The sequence below is a fragment of the Rhinolophus hipposideros genome (genome assembly GCF_964194185.1).
Source record: "Rhinolophus hipposideros genome assembly, chromosome: 7".
Taxonomy (NCBI): Eukaryota; Metazoa; Chordata; class Mammalia; order Chiroptera; family Rhinolophidae; genus Rhinolophus; species Rhinolophus hipposideros.
Window position 1 is genome coordinate 2,354,556 of NC_138053.1, and position 20,308 is coordinate 2,374,863.

At 46.9% G+C, this 20,308-nt stretch overlaps 1 protein-coding gene across 2 annotated transcripts in view; it reads right to left on the reverse strand.

The window, feature by feature from the left end:
* Positions 1 to 5,194: 5,194 nt before the first annotated feature.
* GALNT17 (polypeptide N-acetylgalactosaminyltransferase 17) overlaps positions 5,195 to 20,308 on the reverse strand; it is a 553,074-nt gene continuing 537,960 nt past the window's right edge. For both annotated transcript variants that reach the window (XM_081054105.1, XM_081054106.1), the window contains 2 exons: positions 7,427 to 7,594; positions 5,195 to 6,828 (listed from right to left, as the gene is read on the reverse strand). In XM_081054105.1, the coding sequence (XP_080910231.1) occupies positions 6,700 to 6,828; positions 7,427 to 7,594 (297 nt within the window). In that variant the 3' untranslated portion in view covers positions 5,195 to 6,699. The remainder of the gene's footprint in view (positions 6,829 to 7,426; positions 7,595 to 20,308) is intronic.

Sequence of the window (20,308 nt, forward strand, 5' to 3'; positions counted from 1 at the left end):
TCTCTGACTCCTACAGCTGGGAGGTGCCTATAAGACTTTCAAATTGTGTGTCTCATTTTGACAATTATCTAAAAACAAATATAAGCATATTCTGGATTATCTGGATGACGAGGTTGGCATTGACATGGGTTTGTGGCTGTGTGATAATAGCATTGGCACTGAATGGTCCTACAGTGACTGTCACAGGTGAAAAAGAACAGTGTGGTGTTTGCCCCTCAGGAAAGCCGGTGGAATATACATTTCCAGAGAGCAGGGTTTCTATTTGCTTTGCTTACTCTTGTTAGCCAGGCCCCAAGCAGGTAGTACATGCTCAGTAAATAACTGCTGGAAGAATGAATGGTAAATAAATACTTTCAAAATACCTGAGCACAGAAAAGTGGTGGGAGAGTCACGTTATCACCAGGCACAGAAGAACCTCTGCTAGAAGTTGCTGCCGTGACCGTATCCGGATAAGCAACAATGTCGTTTCAGGAAGCAAAGGCTGCCACAGGTTGAATGAATGTTCTTAACTTAAGTTTTATTGACTTTGTAGATTTGTTTGTATTGACTAGTAAATTTATTTTTACTTTATAGTTGTAACAGGCCTATGAGCAGAAGCCATTTTATATTTATACATATTTGAGAAACACTATAATAAAAAATAAATTAGGTCAGCCCTGAGGGTCTCTGACGAATGTTTTTTTGTTTGTTTGTTTTTTCCTAATAAGGATTCCATCTATTACTTTTCTTAAGAAACAGTCAATAAACACTTTCCACAGTATATACCCAATCCTGTGGCAAATTGGGACATGGCCTCCCTCACCATTTCTCCAGGAAGCCGAACTGAACTTTGTCCACTGATAAAGTCGCTGCCGATGGGACATAAGTTGTTTCTCTCTGCTACAAGCAGCACTGACTTTAGGTGAACTGTAGATTTTAATGGGCAGTTGATCTTGTTCTCAGAGCTCTAGAGGGCTGGGCAGGGGGAAGAGGTCACTGAGACGCGGACTTTGCTTGGCTCACTTTGAGAGTTTTCTGCCCCAGAACAAGCTGTCTCTAGACTTGATCAAGCAGACAGGAGGTGATTGGGCATCCAGTGGGAGAGTGGATGAGATGACGTGTTGATCCGGGAGCAATATGAACCCCCTGGCCATTTGCTAAGGATGAGATTCCTGGCTAGGCCTGGCAGTCTCCTGTGTTCTGCAACCATCAGCAACAACAAGGAGACCTGCCGGCTTTCTTAGCTTCTCAACTTGGCTCTTTGTGCTTGGGTAGTGCTGGGATCCCACAGCAACAGGCAACAGCTGGGAGCTACGCTGCAAGATCCAGCCATCAGCTGTTGCCTCCTTGGGGAAAGAACAGGGAATCTGTAAATAGGCCAAGACGGCCGTTTATGCCAATAGGCCTAGACCCCGTTTCGTGAGTGCCCAGGCTCCAGGAGTGGGGAGGCCCAATATGTTGTGTCGATTTTCTTCCTTTAAATATAAGTGTTAAAGGTTAAAGATTGTGATATTCATAGTGCATTTTCAATGTATGTTAGCTCCTTCTCCTTCCCTGCCTTCCAAAAAGTCTTAAATAGCAAACCAAATATTAAGACATTTGTGCCCAAATATCCTTGTTGAACTGCAATGTGCCTCCAGAGTTTGGGACCCACCACTGATCCCCATACTCAGGTCTAGGAAGCCCGCCTGCTAGGTGGGAAAGCAGAGTGGCCAAGAGACTGGGATTTGTGATTAAGGAAAGAGGAAGGGGCAGCTGCTTAGGAGCTGATAATCTGCCAGCCCAACTGGTGCTCCGGAGCTCAAGTCCAAACAAGAGGCTGGAAGGCTGGCAGTGAACGGGGATCAGAACCTGAATCGACCACCTGGCGGTTGCCAGATGCCACAGGCCACCTGGTCCCTGAGCAGGCTCTGGGCCCCTTCCAAGCCCGTCCCCGCCCTGGCCAGCTGTCGCTCAGCCTTTCTCAGAGCAGCACTCAAGCAACGTGGGAGGAGGAGAAACAGCATGCAGGTCGGGGACAACTCCCGCACTGACATCCTGGGAGAGTCTCCAGCTCTGCCCAGCCTGACTTCTGCCTCTGTGAAACAGGGATACTTTTCAAGAATAGGGAGAAAAAATGTCAGACGAAAAGAAATGGCTTCAGAAATCCAAGTAAAAAGGCTTGGAGTGGCTGAAGATGGTGGCTTCAGGCCCAAATTGTGCTTTCCCAATCTTTTCTATTTCTTCTCTTCTCTAGCCACCAGAATAAGCACAAAGAACACACTGGAGAAATAACACTTACAGATTCAGAGACAGAGGCTTTGGTGACTTGGACATGTATCAGGAATACCATCTGTGATATTTCTTTGCAGTAGAAATTGAAGGGGGAAAATAGAGGAAACAGAAAGAAATAGGCCCCGGATAGGAATGGGGAGTGCCGGGGTGAGGGCCTGAGTGGGCACAGGGAACCGCAGCAGCAAAGGTTGTCAGGACGAAGCTGTGTCTGCCACGTCCACATGCCAGTGTGAGTGAGGGGAGAAGACCGATGTGTCTCCTCTCAAACACGGATGGAGCTGACTCCCGACATCCGGGGAGGAGTGGGAGAACTCCCTGAGGCCCAGGCTTGGAGCTTGCTGTCCACAGTTCCATGCAGATGTGGGTCCCTGAACCGTCCAAATTCCCCAAAGGACAGGGGACACCAGGCTCTCCCAGGGCTCTTTCTCTTCTCTCATGTCCTCTGTGGCTTTGTTAATTTCTCTTCTCTCCCTTGGCCTCTGGCCTGCCACTCTACTGTGCTACGGTCCATGGGACTCTGTGGGACAAAGAGGCTGCTGCCTGGGGAGGCTGGCCTCATGCTCTGGCCAGTCTCCCCAGGCAGCCTTTGGGAGGAAGCCCAGGTGAACTGTGACAGCCACTGCCCATAGGAAGAGACAGCCCCAGGACCCTGGATGCTGAACCAAGGGCCGGAGCCAAGACTTGGAGCACACGTACTGGTACCTGGAGGCCGGAAGCCTCCCAAAGCTCTGACCCAGCTCCCCCACTGCTCCCCCAAACGACGAAACCATCCAAATAACCTGTCCTGTTGCTGGGTGACACTGAGGAAGAGGAGGGCTTCTCTTGGGAGTTCCAGGACATTTGCTGGTGCTGTAGTTTAGAGGTACAGCCTTGGAGAACAAGGGAACCCAAACTTCCATGAGCATATTGACTGTTTCAGGTGTGGGCTCTATTCTGTCAGTGTGGACGTGAGTTTGGACCTTGTGGGAGAACAGAGCAGGTCTTTTGGCTTCTTTGGTCTGAGGTGGTTTGGGCCCATTTTCTGTAGGAGGAAGGATCCCACAGGGACCCACTGAGAACCTCCCAGGAATTGGGGCTCAAGGCTAATGGTCAATGAGGATATTGCTTTCTTTGAACTTTGGCTTTAAGATTCAACCAGGAGAGAGACAGGCTCAGTCAGGACAGGGCTCCTCCCCAAACCCACCTTGTGATAGCATCTCAACGTCTCCCTGGACCCCACTTGACAGCCTGAAGACCTTTAGCTCTTTTCACTTCACAGTTACCCTGAGACTCCGATATTTAAATTTGATCAACTCAATACCAAACAGCAGCATTTTCCATCAGCGTCCTTGTAGATACTGATTCTCCTAGAACCCAAAAGAAAAATGGCAACTCATAAGAGTATCTGTGTATTGTGTGACCAAACAAGATGGGCCTTCTTGGCCTCATCAAAGGAAAGAGGCCTGGGGCCATCATAGCCCAAGGGATTCTCCCCCCCATTTTTTTTCCATATGTACTTCCATGACAGAGGCCTGGCGTCTTTTTGGATTTTACTTTTCCATGAACAAAAGGGGCAGATACTTCCATCACTGGCTCCAAGGTCTCCAGAGGTAGGAGTCATTGCTGGGCAGCAGGAGGGGATGAATGGGGATCGCTCAGCCAGATCACCCCCAACCCTCCTCTCCCTTACAGGTGTCGTCACCAGCCAACCCTCCTCATCTGGGGTCAGCAGGGGATTAGTAATCCAGTGCCAAATGTCAAGTTCTGTTCTGCTTTGGGGTGTGGCAGGGGAATGGAAGGAGGCAAGTACAAGGGCAAGTTGGTTTTGTCTCAGCTCCAAGCTATGAGGGCTTTTGCTGTTAATAAGACCAAACCCTCAAACCAAAAGAGCCTTCTGTGTCTATGAGTTTTTGTTTCTCATTTGTTTGTCTTGTTCTTTTTGGTTTATATACCACATATCAGTGAAATCATATTTAGTGGTTACCAGAGGGTAAGGGGGTGGGGGGTGGGTGATGAGGGTAAAGGGGATCAAATATATGGTGATGGAAGGAGAACTGACTCTGGGTGGTGAACACACAATGGGATTTATAGACGATGTAATACAGAATTGTACACCTGAAATCTATGTAAATTTACTAACAATTGTCACCCCAATAAAATTAATTAAAAAAAAAAGAGCCTTCTGCCTCACCCCAGGAACTCCCCCAGCCCTGGGTTCAGAAGAAGTCAAGAAACAAACAAGTGTTGGAGAGGCTGTGGAGAAAAAGGAACTCTCATACACTGTTGGTGGGAATGCAGACTGGTGCAGCCGCTATGGAAGGCAGTGTGGAGGTTCCTCAAGAAATTACGAATAGAATGACCATGTGACCCAGCAATCGCTCTCCTGGGTATCTACCCAAAAAATCTGAAAACATTTCTCTATAAAGACACGTGTTCATTGCAATGTTCATTGCAGCTTTGTTTACAGTGGCCAAGACATAGAAACAACCAAAATGCCCTTCGATAGATGAATGGATAAAGAAGTTGTGGTATATATACACAATGGAATACTATTCGGCGGTAAGAAAAGATGATATAGGAGCATTTGTGACAACATGGATGGATCTTGAGAGTATAATGCTAAGTGAAATAAGTCAGACAGAAAAAGCAGAGAACCCTATGATTTCACTGATATGTGGTATATAAACCAAAAACAACAAGACAAACAAATGAGAAAGAAAAACTCATAGACACAGACAATAATTTAGTGGTTATCAGAGGGTAAGGGGGTGGGGGATGGGTGATGAGGGTCAGGGGGATCAAATATATGGTGATGGAAGGAGAACTGACTCTGGGTGGTGAACACACAATGGGATTTATAGACGATGTAATACAGAATTGTACACCTGAAATCTATGTAAATTTACTAACAATGGTCACCCCAATAAATTTAATTAAAAAAAAAAAAAGAAACAAACAAGGCTGTTTTGGGAAGTGCGCACATGTATTTATTTCACAAGGTGGGAGATGGGGCAGGGGTGGTCACCAACAAGATGCCACCCAATGAGACTCTGTGAACCACAAACTGGGCAACTACAGGGTTTGATTCTGCGCAGGGCTTGGCCTGTGGGGATAGCATGAGGGGGAAAGACGGGCACTGGCGGAAGGGACAGCCTTCCGTTTTGGGGACCACATGGGGCAAGGTGGAGCCATGTCCTCCTGGCCAGTGAAGCCTGGCCACTGCACCCCCCTTCCCCACCCAGAGGCTTCTTGGCAGCCTCGTTCTGAACCAGGTGAGCAGTGAAGCAGCAAGCCCAAAGCCACACGACTACATCTGCTCTACCACACACCCAGACACACATGCCACATGGTGTCACACATGCACCACATACGTGCAGCTGCACACACCCTGCCACACGCACATGGGCACACACACTCATGCATGCACACAAGTCCATATATTAACTCTGATTTATAAGTGCACCCTAACCAGAGGGCAATCGAAAAGAATTATTACTCTTCAGAGAGGAATCGACTGCCTTCTCCCGTCAGCCAGCAAGTACGGGCCGGAATGAGATGAGCAGAGAGCATCCTCCAGGGCCCTGGTCCCCTCTGCTGTGCTGGCTCCAGACCCTCCGCTCCACGTGGAGGCCCCTTGCTGCCTCCCCGGCAGCCGCCTCTGTGAGGCAGGCTGTCCTGCGCCCCAGGCAGGCAGAGCTGCAGCACCTGGCTTAGCCTGGGGCCCTTCACAGCCCCGGCCATCCTGTGTGCTCAGCCTGTTCCTGCCTCAACTCCCTGGAGACACAGGCAGAACAGCTGGCCAGGAACACAACAGCCCAGTGCCCAGGCGACCATGGAAGTGTCAGCTCCTCACAGCCCATCTCAGGGGGGGCCAAACAGTCCAGGGCTGTAGCCACCACAGTTACCTGATGGAAAGGTTTGCGGTGGAGGCTGCCTTGAGTTGTGAATGGACATCTGGGCAGAAGCAACCTCAGGGGAAACTGAGTCCCAGGGCCTCACTGCCTCCTCTGAGGAGGGGGAGCTGAGATGTGGTTGAGCACCCGCCACACACGTACACACACTTTGTTGAGGGCTGGGGTGGAACTCAGAAGCTGCTGCTGCTGCTGCTGCAAGAGACGAGAAAGGAAAGGCCCCGCCCGTCCCTGTCCTGACAGTGGTGGGACGACAACAAGCAGAGGTGGATGTTTCACTCCTTGGTACCAGGTCCACATCCGGGCTGCAGAAGACACAGCTCCTGGGGTCCCAGAGAAGGGGTGGGGGTGCTTTTCCAGGATGCCTGAGCCTCGTGGCAGCTGAGTGCCTGATGTGGACAAAGTCTCCCCCCGGGCCCCACACTGCGCTGGAGCAGCCTCAGGGGCCCACAAGCGCCTGCTGGCTCCCGGCTGTCCCTCTCCCAGTGTGGCTGGTCCAGAGGACAGGCAGACCCTGTCCCAGGGGCCAGGCTCTGGGGTCCCCAGCTCCTTCCCACTACTTGATGGAGTTCTTAATCGTCCACCTCTGTCCCGTGCAGCTGCGGAGGATGAGGTCAATGCCAGCCAGGCCACGGTTTTCCACTTCCAGGCAGCGGCCAGTGCCCTTATTCATGATGGCTCCATTCTGGGAGGAGACGTGGCGGGGTGGGGGGGGGGGAGAGAGAGAGAGAGAGAGAGAGAGAGAGAGAGAGAGGCTTAACTACCATAGCGCCCAGCACATGGCCTCCTGGGGAGCAATCCCACCAAAATTCTTTGCACAGGGGGAGGGAAGGGTCACTGGGACCTCCTCTGGAAACTCTAAAATCAGAAAATAAATAAGCTTTACCAAATTTGAATGGCTGAACTAGGTGATGAACAATGGTGGGGGATGGTGTCAGAATGGGGAATTTCCAGGGATATTCGCTGTCTGACTTTCTAAATCCTACTGCCTGTAGGTACTAGCAGATTTCAAGGAAATCGCCCCCGTACACCGCTCCCAGGATTTGTCAGCACCAAGCTAGCTTAGTGCTCCTATGGGGATCGGAAGGCGGTCTCCCACAGAAGTCACCCACCAACTCCCCTAACAGGCCTTGAGCCTACGCACCGGGCCCAGGGCCGGGAGACCTCCGGGGAACCTTCCCTCCGGGGAACCTTGTCGGGCACTCCTGGGGGAGCCCCACTGCCCCGGGGCTGGCAGCACGCTCCCCTCCCGGGGCTGCTAGCCCTGTCCGTGGGGCACTCACCTGGATGAAGTTCCAGCGCTTGTGCAGGCTGCTCCTGACCTTGTCACAGTCAAGGAGCTGGGGCAGCCGGCTCTGGGAGGTGTCCACCAGGCAGCGCGTGTCGGGGAGGAGCGTGGTGGTCCCCAGGGCGCCCAAGTGCAGAAGGCCTTCCTTGGTGTATCGGGCGAGCTGGGGAGAGCAGAGAGGCAGGTAGGGGTGAGACCATAAAAGGAAACAGGGCTCAGGTCTGTCGGTCTCACCCATGCCTCCATCAGGGCTGCAGTCCCGCCTACCATCTCAGGCCTGTCACACCTCCCACTCACACCCCATCCCCAACTCACAGGCGAGCCCTGCCCAGGAAGCCCTCTGGCTTGCTAAGCCTGGATACCGATTCCCTGGGGCCACTCTGAGTTGTCCTAAGCATGTCTTTGTCAGTGTGTCAGGAGTCTGGCCTTCTGTCCAGCGTGGGCGAGAAGGGATGAGTGACAGAGCAGGGCAGATGACTTCTAAAGCTCCACTATGCTTCCAGCTGGCTGGGCCACCTTGAACAATTCATTTAACCTCTCTTAGCCTCCTTTTCCTCCTCGTTCGCAAATTGGGGTTAATTAACGCTACCCTGCTGCGAGGGGCCCAAAAAGGCAGTGCACAAAAGAAGAGACAGATATTAAAAAGCATTCAGTCTCATAGGTATTAAAATAAATAAACTAAAACAGCAACAAGATATCACATTTTAAAAAAGAACTTATTCTTTTGTCAAAGTTAGCATAAGATGTGCTGGAGGGAAGGTAAATTACTACAACCTTGCAAAAAGGGGATTTCATATACTTTGTGCTTTTAAAATGTACCTCTCCTTTGATTCAATAAATTCATGTTTAGAAATCTATCCCAATGAAATAATCAGAACTGTCAACAAGTTTATGTCTAGAGTATTTATTGCAACATTGTTTCATAATGACAGAAAAACAAACATTCTAAATGTGCAGCACAGTCCCGGTACTTGCTTTCTGCGCCATGCACTGCAAGGAGCCCTAGGAGGTGGTGGTAGACTCCAACAATGGCCATATCCTTCGTTCTCCCTTCTATACACCGGGGTAATGTGACTTTGCAGCAATTTCCATCAAGTGGAGTGTAGTTCCCCATTCCCTGAATGCTGGTGACTTGCTTTGGCCAGCAGAGTGCAGCAGGAGCAAGGATGTGCCTGTCCTGAATTAGACCCTGCATCCTTCCGCCTCTTGTAAGCCTGCTGCCCCATGGCAGTCAGCTTAGGATGGACTGCTAGGGGATGAGATACGCATGTCTCAAGCAACAGCCAGTCAACCACCAGACAAGTGGGTGAGGTCATCCGAGGTCAGCCAATCTGCGAGCTGATAAGAGATTCCTCAATGAATCCAGCCCAAACCAGCCAAGCCTAGTCCAGATCAGGGAACCATCCGCGGGTCTATACACTCATGAGCAATAATGCATGCATATCGTTTTATGCCACTACGTTTTGGAGTAGTTGTGCAGCGATAGCTAACTGATACCGACGTGGTGCTGCCTGCCAACCCTTCCCCCAGTAGGGCCCCTAAGACTTCATTGTCCCCCTCGCCTGCCTGTCTGTGTTGTTTGACACTTTGCATTCCAACTTTGGAACAAATGCACGCACCTATCACTCACGCTCCTTTAAAGGCAGGGGCTGTGTCTAATTGATTTCATTCCTTTTAGGAGAGAACCCTCAGGCCAAGTGCGCACACGTGTGGATGAGCTCCTTGCAAATGCAGTGAACTTCAGCATTGAAAGAAATGCAGTGTGACATCTGATGGCCCTGGAGGGGACTGTGCTGAGTGGGGTGTGACAGACTGAGAGAGACCGATGCCTTACGGTCTCACTTATATGTGGAATCTAAAGGACAGAACAAACAAAACAGACCCACAGACACAGAGTACAAACTGAGGGTTACTAGATGGGAGGGGCTGCGGGGCTGGGTGAGGAAGGGGAAGGGATTAGGAAGTACAAACTGGCAGTCACAAAACAGTCATGGGGAAGCAAAATACAGTACGGGAAATACAGTTAATAATGTTGTAAAAACGTTGTACGGTGTCAGATGGGTACTAGACTTGTTGGAGTTATCAGGTGTGTAAATGTATGATCACTGTGTTGTTCTGTACACCTAAAACTAATAAAAAAAGCATTAAAGAAGCCAAAAGTTAGTTCTTTAAAAAATAAAATCTAATGAAATATAGAACAGTATTTTTTTCCATGACAAAATTAAAAAATGATTGTGAGGGGGGATAAGTATGGAAGTATTTAGATTGTATGATGTCATTAATGTATATTTTAAATTCATAAAACAATACTATATATCGTCAAAATAAAAATTAAAAAATGCAGCCCATCTACTTATTTAAACTCTACAAGCATGTTTTGCAGAATCCTCTGTGTGCAGCTGTGGACAGGCTTCTAGGAACTAAGGAAGGAGCTGACTTCCCCCTGAGAAGGTTCCGGCATGAGCTAGTGAGGGCAGTGAGACAGGCACACACATCCTTCATGCTTGTTCTTACAGTTCTGAGTGGTGGCTGGGGTATGAGTGATGATCATTAATACACAACTGGTTCCTCATAAATTAACAAAATAAAATTACCAGCTGGCATGTACTGAAGACACTCTGCATCATTTCTAAGCATTGTACAGAGAATAAACAGTGGCATTTCCATAACAACCCCGTGAGATAGGTGTTATTACTCTCCCCATTTTAAAGACGAGGAAACTGAAGTGTGAAGATATGTGGTCACCTGGCTGGATCCTGGCCTCTCTCCTTGGATCACAAGAAACCGGGTGGTTGGAGGCCCTGGCCCAGCAGGTGTGCAGCCGAGGGGCCTCCTCCCAGGTGATCCCCGCCTCCTCCTGGGAGACTGGGCATTTCCTTTGACTACTTACAAAGGAGTAAGAAGGCAGCTCTGCCTAGGGACACAAGTGCCTCTTCTCCGGGGGTGAAGATTCTCCACAGGGGCTCTCGCCTCCTGGTGGAAGCTACTCAGAAACCCTCTGCTCTATCCCCAATAGGGAGCCCGCCTGGTCCCCCCTGAAACAAAAAACAGGAGTTTATTAAGTGCTCTTGAGAGAGATGCAGTTAACATGCGCTTTAAACCCAAATTAGTTTCAAATCAGAGTAACTGTTAGAGGCAAAATAGTAAGAAAATCAGAAACCCTCCCTTACCCCTCCCTAAACAATGTGTCTGAATATATCTAAATTCACCAAATGCAAAGTGATGAATGACAGCAAGCTGCCTTTATGTTCAGGGGAAAGATATACACAGCTGCTTATTGAAATTATGAATCAATCTATTATCCAGCAGGCAAATGAGCAGCACTAAGAACATTAATTAACTGAACAGATCTGTGACCCAGATGTTTCAAGAGTGAAGCTAAATGCCACTGCGAGTGAGAGTCTCTCCTGTCTGAGGTCTGTGAGGGCATGAAAACAATGAGACCCAGGCTGCTAGGACCTGCAAAGGCCACACACCAGCCCCAAGCCATGCAGGCATCAGGGTGGGCGGGGCAGGTGAGGACAGCCTGCAGATTTCTGTTCCGGGGAAGGTCATTTCTCACACCACAAATATGAGGCCACGTGTACAGGTGCACTGGCCTGGCCAAGGGGCCAGGGTCAGGGGAAAGATGCTGTGGTCTGAAAGGAACCTAAAAGTTAAGTCAGGCCACCAGATCTCACACTTGCTTCTCCCCAATGAGGCAGGCATGAGCACTGAGAGCTGCCATCACCCATGTGCCCCTGGATTGGGAGTCTGCCTAGCCCACCACCCAATGCTCCCTCCTTAAGGACCTCTACTCCCTGACTTCTGCATGTCAACAGGGTTTCCCTGCCTTCAGGGTTTTGCTCTAGTGGTTTCCCAGCCTGGAAATGCCATTTATTGGCCTTTCTCTAGAACTTTCTGGCTTCACTGTTGCTGGACCTCAGTGCAATTCTCTCCAATTCATAATGTCTTCTCTAACTCTTCCCTATCATCTCCTGTCAAGTCTTCAGTGCAACAGAAATCCATGTGCTGTGGTTTCTCCCTTCAGGGCGTGGGAGGGTCCTGCCTCCTCTTGACCACTGTTTCCATTCACCAGGCATGGATGTTGGGTTCTTTCCACTTTAGGCTATTATGAAGATGCTGCTAGGAACCCTCATGTATAAGTTTTTGTGTGAAGGTATGTTTTCAAATCTCTTAGGTATAAATCTAGAAGTAGAATTGCTAATTGTTAGGTCGTATGGTAAGTCTATGTTTCACTTTTTGAGAAATTGTCGAACTGTTTTCAAAGCAGCTGAACCATTTTTCATTCTCACCAACAGGGTTCCCAATTGAACCAGGGTTCCAATTTCTCTACATCCTGGCCAACTCTTGGTATTGTTGTTAGAAAAATAAATAAATAAATTCAAGCCATCCTAGTGGGTGTGAAGTGGTATCTCACTGTGGTCTTGATTTGCATTTCCCTAATAACTAATGATGGTGAACATTATCAGCTTATCTTCTTTGGAGAAATGTCTACTCAGATCCTTTGCCCAGTTTTTAATTGGCTTATCTTTTTATTGTTGAGTTGTAAGAGTTCTTCATATTTCTGGATGTTAGACCGATTTCACATATATGATTTATTAATATTTTCTCCCTTTCTGTGGGTTTCCCCACCACTTTCTTGATAGGGTCCTTTGAAGCTCAAAAGTTTTAAATTTTGATAAAGTCCAACTTATCTATTTTTTTCTTTGGTTACTTGAGCTTTTTTTTTTCTTTTTTTAAATGTATTGGGGTGACAATTGTTAATTAAATTACATAATTTCAGGTGTATAATTCTGTATTACATCATCTATAAATCCCACTGTGTGTTCACCACCCAGAGTCAGTTCTCCTTCCATCACCATATATTTGATCCCCTTTACCCTCATCTCCCTCCCCCCACCCCCCTTACCCTCTGGTAACCACTAAACTATTGTCTGTGTCTATGTGTATAAAACAAAAACAACAAAAGAACAAGACAAACAAATGAGATACTTGTGCTTTTTGATCTAAAAAATCATTGCCAGCTTCTCCCTGGTTTTGACAACCAAGATGGCGCAGTAGGTAAATGCTGTATTTACCTTCTCTCACAACCACGTCAAAATTACAACTAATCTACAAAACAACCATTATTGAGAATTGACTAAAATCAACCTGAACTGAAGCCTTTCAACTAAGGATGCTCAAAAGAAGCCACCTCCAGACTGGTAGGAAAGCCAGAGACGCTGACCAGACTGGTCCCACATCCACGTGTGACCATTAAAGATCATGAGGGCTATTTCAGCTGTTGGGGGGGGGTCCCCTGCATCCCCTAAAGGAGCAAGAGATCCCAGCCGATCCCAGCCCAGGATTCCAGTGCTGGGGAGAGAAGCTCCCATAATTTCTGATTGTGAAAAACAGTGGAGATGGTGACTCAGTGAGACAGTGTGGCTGCACTCACAGGCACTCCTCTTAAAGGGACCACATGCGGACTTACCCACCAGTGCAATCACTCGCTCTGAGCTCCAGCGCTGGGACAGCAGGTGGAAAGCCAGCAGGGGGGGAACTGAGTTACCGGGCTTGAGATGGGGGCTGGAGAGGCAGTTTTCTCCTGGATGGGGGAGCTGGTGGAGGCCATTGTTTCTTTGTTGAGCCCTCCCCTTTCCCAGTATGCAGATACAGGTGGCCACCATATCTGGTCTCTTCTGTTCATTTGCTACACCCTGGCTATTTGAGAACCTGTTTCCGCCCAACACCTAGGCTGCTTTTAGTGGCTTTTATGTGTGCAGACCACCTGCCTTGGCTCAAGCTGCAGACTTTCCTAGGGTCTCTCAAAGGTTTGCAGAACCCAGACAAGAAGCATCTGGCTTGAGCATATCCTGTACCTCTGGCTGAGCAGCCCTAAGCCAGCTCTAGTGGCAGCCGGCCTTTGTTCACAGCTTGGCCTCTCAAGGAGTTTCCAAGCACAGCATGGGCGGCAGCCATCTGTGAATTTCTTTCTGGCTCCTTCTGGGTGGCCCCAGGTGGGGCATGGGCTGTGGCTGAAGTAGACCTACAGCGGATCCCCTCGAAGTGGTCCTGGGGCTGGAGTCCCCAGTGACCAGCTTCAAAACAAGCTGGAGCATCACCCAGCTGCCTACAAGTATGACACACCCAAGGGGTGGATTGGGCAGGCACCAGAGTCCTGCTGAGGCAGATCCTGCTCTGTATGGTCAGCCCCTGCACAACAACCCTTCCACTGTAGTCAAGGACAGTCCTCAAATCTAGTGAGCTTAGGAGTCAGTCCCTCCCATTGATGTGTAATTATCAACAAGGCTCAACTACAAGAGGAGGGCACACACATCCCACACAAGGGACACACCTGGAGTGTGTGGCTCAGGTGACCAGGAAGACTGCATCACTAAGCCTCACAACACACCTACTACATAAGGCCACTCTACTAAGACCAGAAGACATAACAGCCCTACCTAATACATAGAAACAAACACAGGGAGGCAGCCAAAATGGGGAGACAAAGAAACATGTCCCAAATGAAAGAACAGGACAAAGCTCCAGAAAAAGAACTAACTGAAATGGAAATAAGCAATCTATCAGATGCAGAGTTGCAAACACTGGTTATAAGAATGCTCAGTAATCTCAGGGAGAACTTCAACAGAGAGATAAGAAGCATAAAAATGGAGACGAAAACCATAAAAAAGAACCAGTCAGAAATAAAAGATACAGTAATGGAAACGAAGAATATATCACAGAGAATCAACAGTAGACTAGATGAAGCAGAGGATCCCACCGGCGACGTAGAAGATAAGGTAGCAGAAAACGCCCAACCAGAACAGCAAAAAGAAAAAAGAATGCACAAAATTAAGGAGAGTTTAAGGGGTCTCCAGGACAGTATCAAGCATAACAAAATTTGCATTATAGTGGTACCAGAAGGAGAAGAGAGAGGGCAGTGAATTGAAAAACTTGTCAAAGAAATAATGACAGAAAACTTCCCTACCCTGGTAAAGGAAGTAGACATACAAGTCCAGGAAGCACAGAGAGTCCCAAACAAGAAGAACCCAAAGAGGCCCACACCAAGACACGTCATAATTAACATGCCAGATGATAAATACAAAGAGAGAATCTTCAAAGCAGCAAGAGAAAAGCAGTTAGTTACCTCCAAGGGAGCTCCTATAAAACTGTCAGCTGATTTCTCAACAGAAACTTTGCAGGTAAGAAGGGAGTGGCAGGAAATATTCCAAGCGATCTAAAGCAACGACATACAACCAAGATTGCTCTACCCAGGAAGACTGTCATTTAGAATTGAAGGACAGATAAGGAGCTTACCAGACAAGAAAAAGCTGAAGGAGTTCATCACCACCAAACCAGTACTACAAGGAATCTTAGGGGGATTTCTCTAAGATGGGAGGGGGATTAAGGACAGGTGAAAGGGGAAAGGATTAAGAACAAATTGGGTGTTATACAGTAGTCACGGGGATGTAGGTTATAGCATAAGGAATATAGCCAACAATATTGTAATAACTAGGTATGGTGCCAGATCTATCAGGGGGTGATAGATGGGAATGGGGTTGGGGGCAGGGTAAAAATGGTGAAGGCATTAAGAAATATAAATTGATAGTTAATACAGTATGGGTAATATAATCAACAATGTTGTAAAGATCATGTAAGGTGCCAGATGGGCACTGGACTTATCAGGAGGATCACGTCATAGACGGTGTAGATGCCTGGCCAATGCGCTATACACCTGAAGAGCTGAAGTAGAATGATATTGAATGTCAACTATAACTAAATGTATAAGTATATATAGTCATGGGGTGTGGAGTACAGCATAGGGAAGATAGTCGATGGTATTGTAACAGCTATGTAAGATGTCAGAGGCGTCGTAGCTTTGGGGGGTGGGTTATCACTTTATGAGCGGTTTAAATGTCTAAGTATTACGTTGCTTTGTACATCTTAAACTAATAAAATAAAGAAAAATAAAAAAAAGAAACCGTTGCCAAATCCAAGGTTAAATCCATAGATTTACCTCTTTTGCTAGTTCAAGCAGTGTAGTTTTCTGCAAACCACAGGCCACCATCCTGGTACCTCATGGTCACTATGCACTGTGGGCTCTGAAGTCTTCTTGGTTCCTGCTTCTGCAGGGCCAGGGCCAGTGCCAACTGCCCTTTCTTACTGCAGACCCATCCGGAGCCCACTGTGCCTGGGCCTTGCACAGCTCTTTCATTTTTTCATTCACCTCGTGTGACTGTCAGTCAATGTGACTCTCTGTCACCTCGTGTGACTCCTTGCCACCCCGTCAGGGCCTTAATTTTAAAAATATGTCCTTTGTCCTCAGTCCCCAGCCTGGTGTCCTGGGCCTTCACTGCCCTCAGAGTATCTTGCCTCCCTCTTTGTTGCGAAGTTATCTCTCCTACACCCCAAAACCCGACTTCCTTCCCATTTCCTCACTTCCTTTCAATCTCGGCCCTCTCCTCACTCTGCAAGTACCTTAAGTCATTATTTCTCCCTTTTTATTTCTTCCTAGCCACAAACACAATCGGATCTTTATGCCCAGAAAACCTCTAGACTCAGCTCTAATTATCTCCTAGTTTTGTCCTTGGACTTCCTCTCTTTGATGTCTTAGCTTGGCAACGTGGTTTCCACCACCACAATTCACTGCAATCACTCTCCTGAAGATCAACAAGGTTACTTCATCAACCATCAACTTCAATTGCTTTTTTTCGTCTGTATTGGGCACAGCCTGTGGGTCAGATGCTGTGCTGGGCACAGGTGACAGCACCTCTTCTCTCAACACCCACCGTCCTGTGGAACTTGCCATTCTCAGGGCTCTCAGTAGCATCTGTGCTAACTTTGCTAACTGTGCCAAATCTATCTCCAAACCAAACTTCCCATCCAGTTCTAGATTAGTATGTCTAACTCCTCACTTGATTGCCACTTGGGTGTCTAATGAGCATTTCAAATTTACATGACCAAAAGCAAATTCCTCCTCCTCTGTGTAACCCACCCTCCTCCTGACGCTCATCCAGCAGCTCTTCCTTCTTGGTAGTGACAACCCCATCCTCCTTGTTGCTTAGGCCAAACACTTTGGTTTTACTCTTTATTTGTCTCTTCCTCTGACCGACCATATTCAATCCGTTAGCAAAGCATATCCCGATTTCACCTCTACACCTACCTCCCTGTTCCAAGCCACCATCATCTTTGGACTAGATTACTACAATGGCCTCCTAATTGGTCTCCCAGCTCCCATCCTTGCCTCCCTTGGTCTTTTTCCAATATAGCATTCAGAGTGATTGCTTTTAAAATATTATCTTAAAATTATATTACCATAAATTGGAATCAGGCCATGCCATTCCTTCACTCAACATCCTCCAAAGTCTTCCTACCTCACTCAAAATAAAAGTCCAAACCCCTTACTATGGACTACACAATCTAAGACCAACACAATCTAATCATAGCTCCTGAGCCCAACTCCCACCACTCTGCCCCTTCCTCATGTTGTTCCAGCCACACTGGTCTCCATGTTGTTCGCTAACAAGCCACAGCTGCTGCTCAGAGCCTCTGAACTTGCTGTTCCTTCTCTCTTGAATGCTCTTCCCCAATATAAGAATGGCTCACTCTCTCATCTCTTTCAAGGTTCTGCCTAAATGTCATCTTCTTGGAAATTCTTTCTCTTGCCTATCTTATTTAAAATGTCACTTCCACCACTTGCTCCTCCCTCCCTTGCCTTATTTCTCTCCAAGCACATATTATCTTCTAATAGACTATATGTGTTCCTTATTTACAGACTTTGTTGTCTGGCTCCCTCACTAACATGTGTGAGGTATGAAGGCTGAAGCTTTGTTTGTCTTTTTTATCCGCAGCTTTGTCCCTAGCTCTTAGAAGAGTGCCTGGCCCATAGTAAGTGCTCAATAAAGTCCTGTTGACATCATGAATGAATGACACAGTACATGCCTTCAAGGAGCTCACACCTTACTCAGGTAAGCAAGCAAATAAAGAGGCGAGGATGACAACGTGTGAAATAATGCTACGAAATATACTAAATGTCGTCTTAGAGCCAGAAGAGGAGAAGCCCCAGTCCAGAAGAGGGAGGGCAGAGAAGGCTGCCTGAGGAGGGGGCATTTAAGCCAACCAAACGAGGAGAGGGCAGACCAGACCAGACAGAGGCAGTAGCGTATCCAAAGGACTAGAGACCAGAGGAGATGATGGAGTGTAATGGCTGTGATGGGGCAGAAGTAGGGAGGGCGGGTACACTACAGATGAGCCCGCACCACACAGACGCACCACACTCAGGAATCGGGGCGTTATGCGAGGAGCCATCTGAGTGGTGAGATGGCCACATTGGCTGCTGAGTGGAGAGTGAACTGCATGGGGCGTGACAGAAGTCCCGGGCTGATGGAAAACTGAACTCAAGTGGTGACATTGAAGGAAGAGAGAACGTGACAGGTTTGAGAAGTGCATCCAAATTAAGAGTTTCATCATCATGACATGATACCATTCATCTTTAATAACGCATTTTGTGTGGAAGGCTATTTTGTTTGATATTAATGTACTTACTCCAGCTTTCTGCTCTTTAGAATTTGCCGACCGTTCCCTTTTCCATCCTTTTACTTTCAACATTTCCCTCTCCTTGTGTTTTAAATGTATCTCTTGAAAACAGATTACTCCTGGAATTTAAAAAATTTGAGGTGATAGTCTCTGTTTCTTAACCAGAAAAATCAGTCCATTTGTTTTTATTGTGATTAATGATATATTTGACTTATTTCTACTATCTTTCTTATATTTTCTGTGTGTCCAACCTTCCCTGTTTCATTTTTCTCCTATATTTGCCTTTGTTTGGATTGGCAACATTTTTATTTATTTGTTGGAATATTATCATATTTCATTGTTCCACTCCACATATTAGGAAATTATATTCCATTTCTGTTATTCTATTGTTCACTTTTGGAATTTAACCATTAACAACTTAGCAAAATCTAATGTTATTCAATATCTTAACATCTACTTCCACTCAATAAAATTCATGAACATTAGGATACAAAATTTCATCACCTTTGTTCAATGTTTTGGTTATATTTCCCCACCCCAAAAAGACATTGTTATTTTAGGTAAGAAATACTTGTTTAGATTTACCTATATGTTTATAAATTTCTTTGATTGGAATTCAATCTTGCTTCAAGACATTCTTCTGGGGTCATTTTCTTTCTTCTTGAAGTACATTACTTAGAAGTTCCTTTGGTGATTGTCAGATTTTGTTTATTGGAAAATGCCTTGGGGTGATTTGTTACGCAGCAAAAGCTAATGCATACAGTTGCCGTTGTTTACCTAGAAAGGTTTTTAAATGATATCTGTTGTAGATAATCTGGAACCTAGTTATAAGTAGTGGGGAGACTTCAAAGCATCTAACCTGCTCTATTGTTAGAAGCTAGCTCATCATCTTCTCTCTGTATATAAAATTATGGCCAACCCACTCTCTGTGGGATTTGTCACCTCAGTACGATGCTCACAGTTGCCAAGGTAACCCTGTTCATAGGAGGAGAAGCATGTGCTCACATATCATGTGCTCCACTGAGGGGCTTCCTCTTCTGAGCTGATGCCTGCCTGAAACTTGAAACTTGACACTCACTTTTCCAGTTGTGGTCACCAGACAGTTGGCTCCCTGTGGTACACCCATAGCCCTGATCTCTCCCCAGGCTCTAGGTTTGTCAACTTGAACCACCTTTTCCTTTCCCTCTCCCTCTCCCTCATCCACAAAGTTACTGTCTTACAGTTCCTGCCGGTATATGTCTCTGAGATGTTTTCTCCTAGTATCCCAGGACAGACTCTTCTTAGACCTGAATCGCTGCAGTTGCTTTGTAACTGGTCCTCCTCCCTCCAGGACTTCCCAGTTCCCATCTGTCCAACCCAATCCTTCAGGTTCAGATCATTGCATCCCCTTCAGGGAGCAACTGAAGGCCACTCAGCCTTCAGTTGCTCCCTCTGCCCACTGATTTAAGGGTGAACGCTTCACCATGATATTCCACTACAGGGCTCCAGCTGACCACTTCAGGCTTAACTCTTAGCTTCTTCGCTTAGTCTGACAGATGACTTGAGATTTCTCAAAAAGAGCCCCACATGGAGGATGTCCCCACCCTACCCCTACCATCCCCCCTGGCCCCCACAGCCCCCACACAGTTGTGGTCCCTCTCAACTTACATAATCATGTATTTTATGGATGCGTGTTTCCTTGCTACAGGTTGTTGTTGTTGTTGTTTTAGGACAGCACTATCCTATGTGTTTCTACACAGCATAAGGAATGAGAAAAGTATCTTGCAAAAAGCAAATGTTCTATAAATGTCTTTTGAATTGAATGGGATTATTCTATTTTTGGCTGCTGGGCCCAAGAGGAGAAATGAATGTCATTATCCACAACACTAATGCATTAGGGGGAAAACCTCTGAGTTCAAATAGAGTTAATTCTCACTTAGGAGAAAAAAAGAAATTTCTGTTTGAGATGATCTAAGAAGCACACACAGCTATTAACCCACATTTGACAGCCTTGAGGGAAAATTAGAACATCCAGGATATAGCCAGATAAACAAAAAACAGCCAGATTATTGTGGAATGACTCTGAAACATAGCAAAATCCATTGGATTGTCAATAAAAGCATGGCTTGCAATTGCTTTCATGTTAAGGGTCTTTCTCATCACTTTAAAAATCAGGCCTAGTCAGTAGAAAACCATGGCTAAGTGAAAAATGGAGTTTACCCACCTTCTACACATGACACAGAGATATGGGTTCCACTGATTCAAACCTGCTTTAGGGTGAATTTGTTTGTGGCTTGGCAGAAGCCACAAGAATGGTTTCTGGTGACTACATGTGTACATGAATATTCTTAGAAACAAATAGCCTTTCTCCATCACT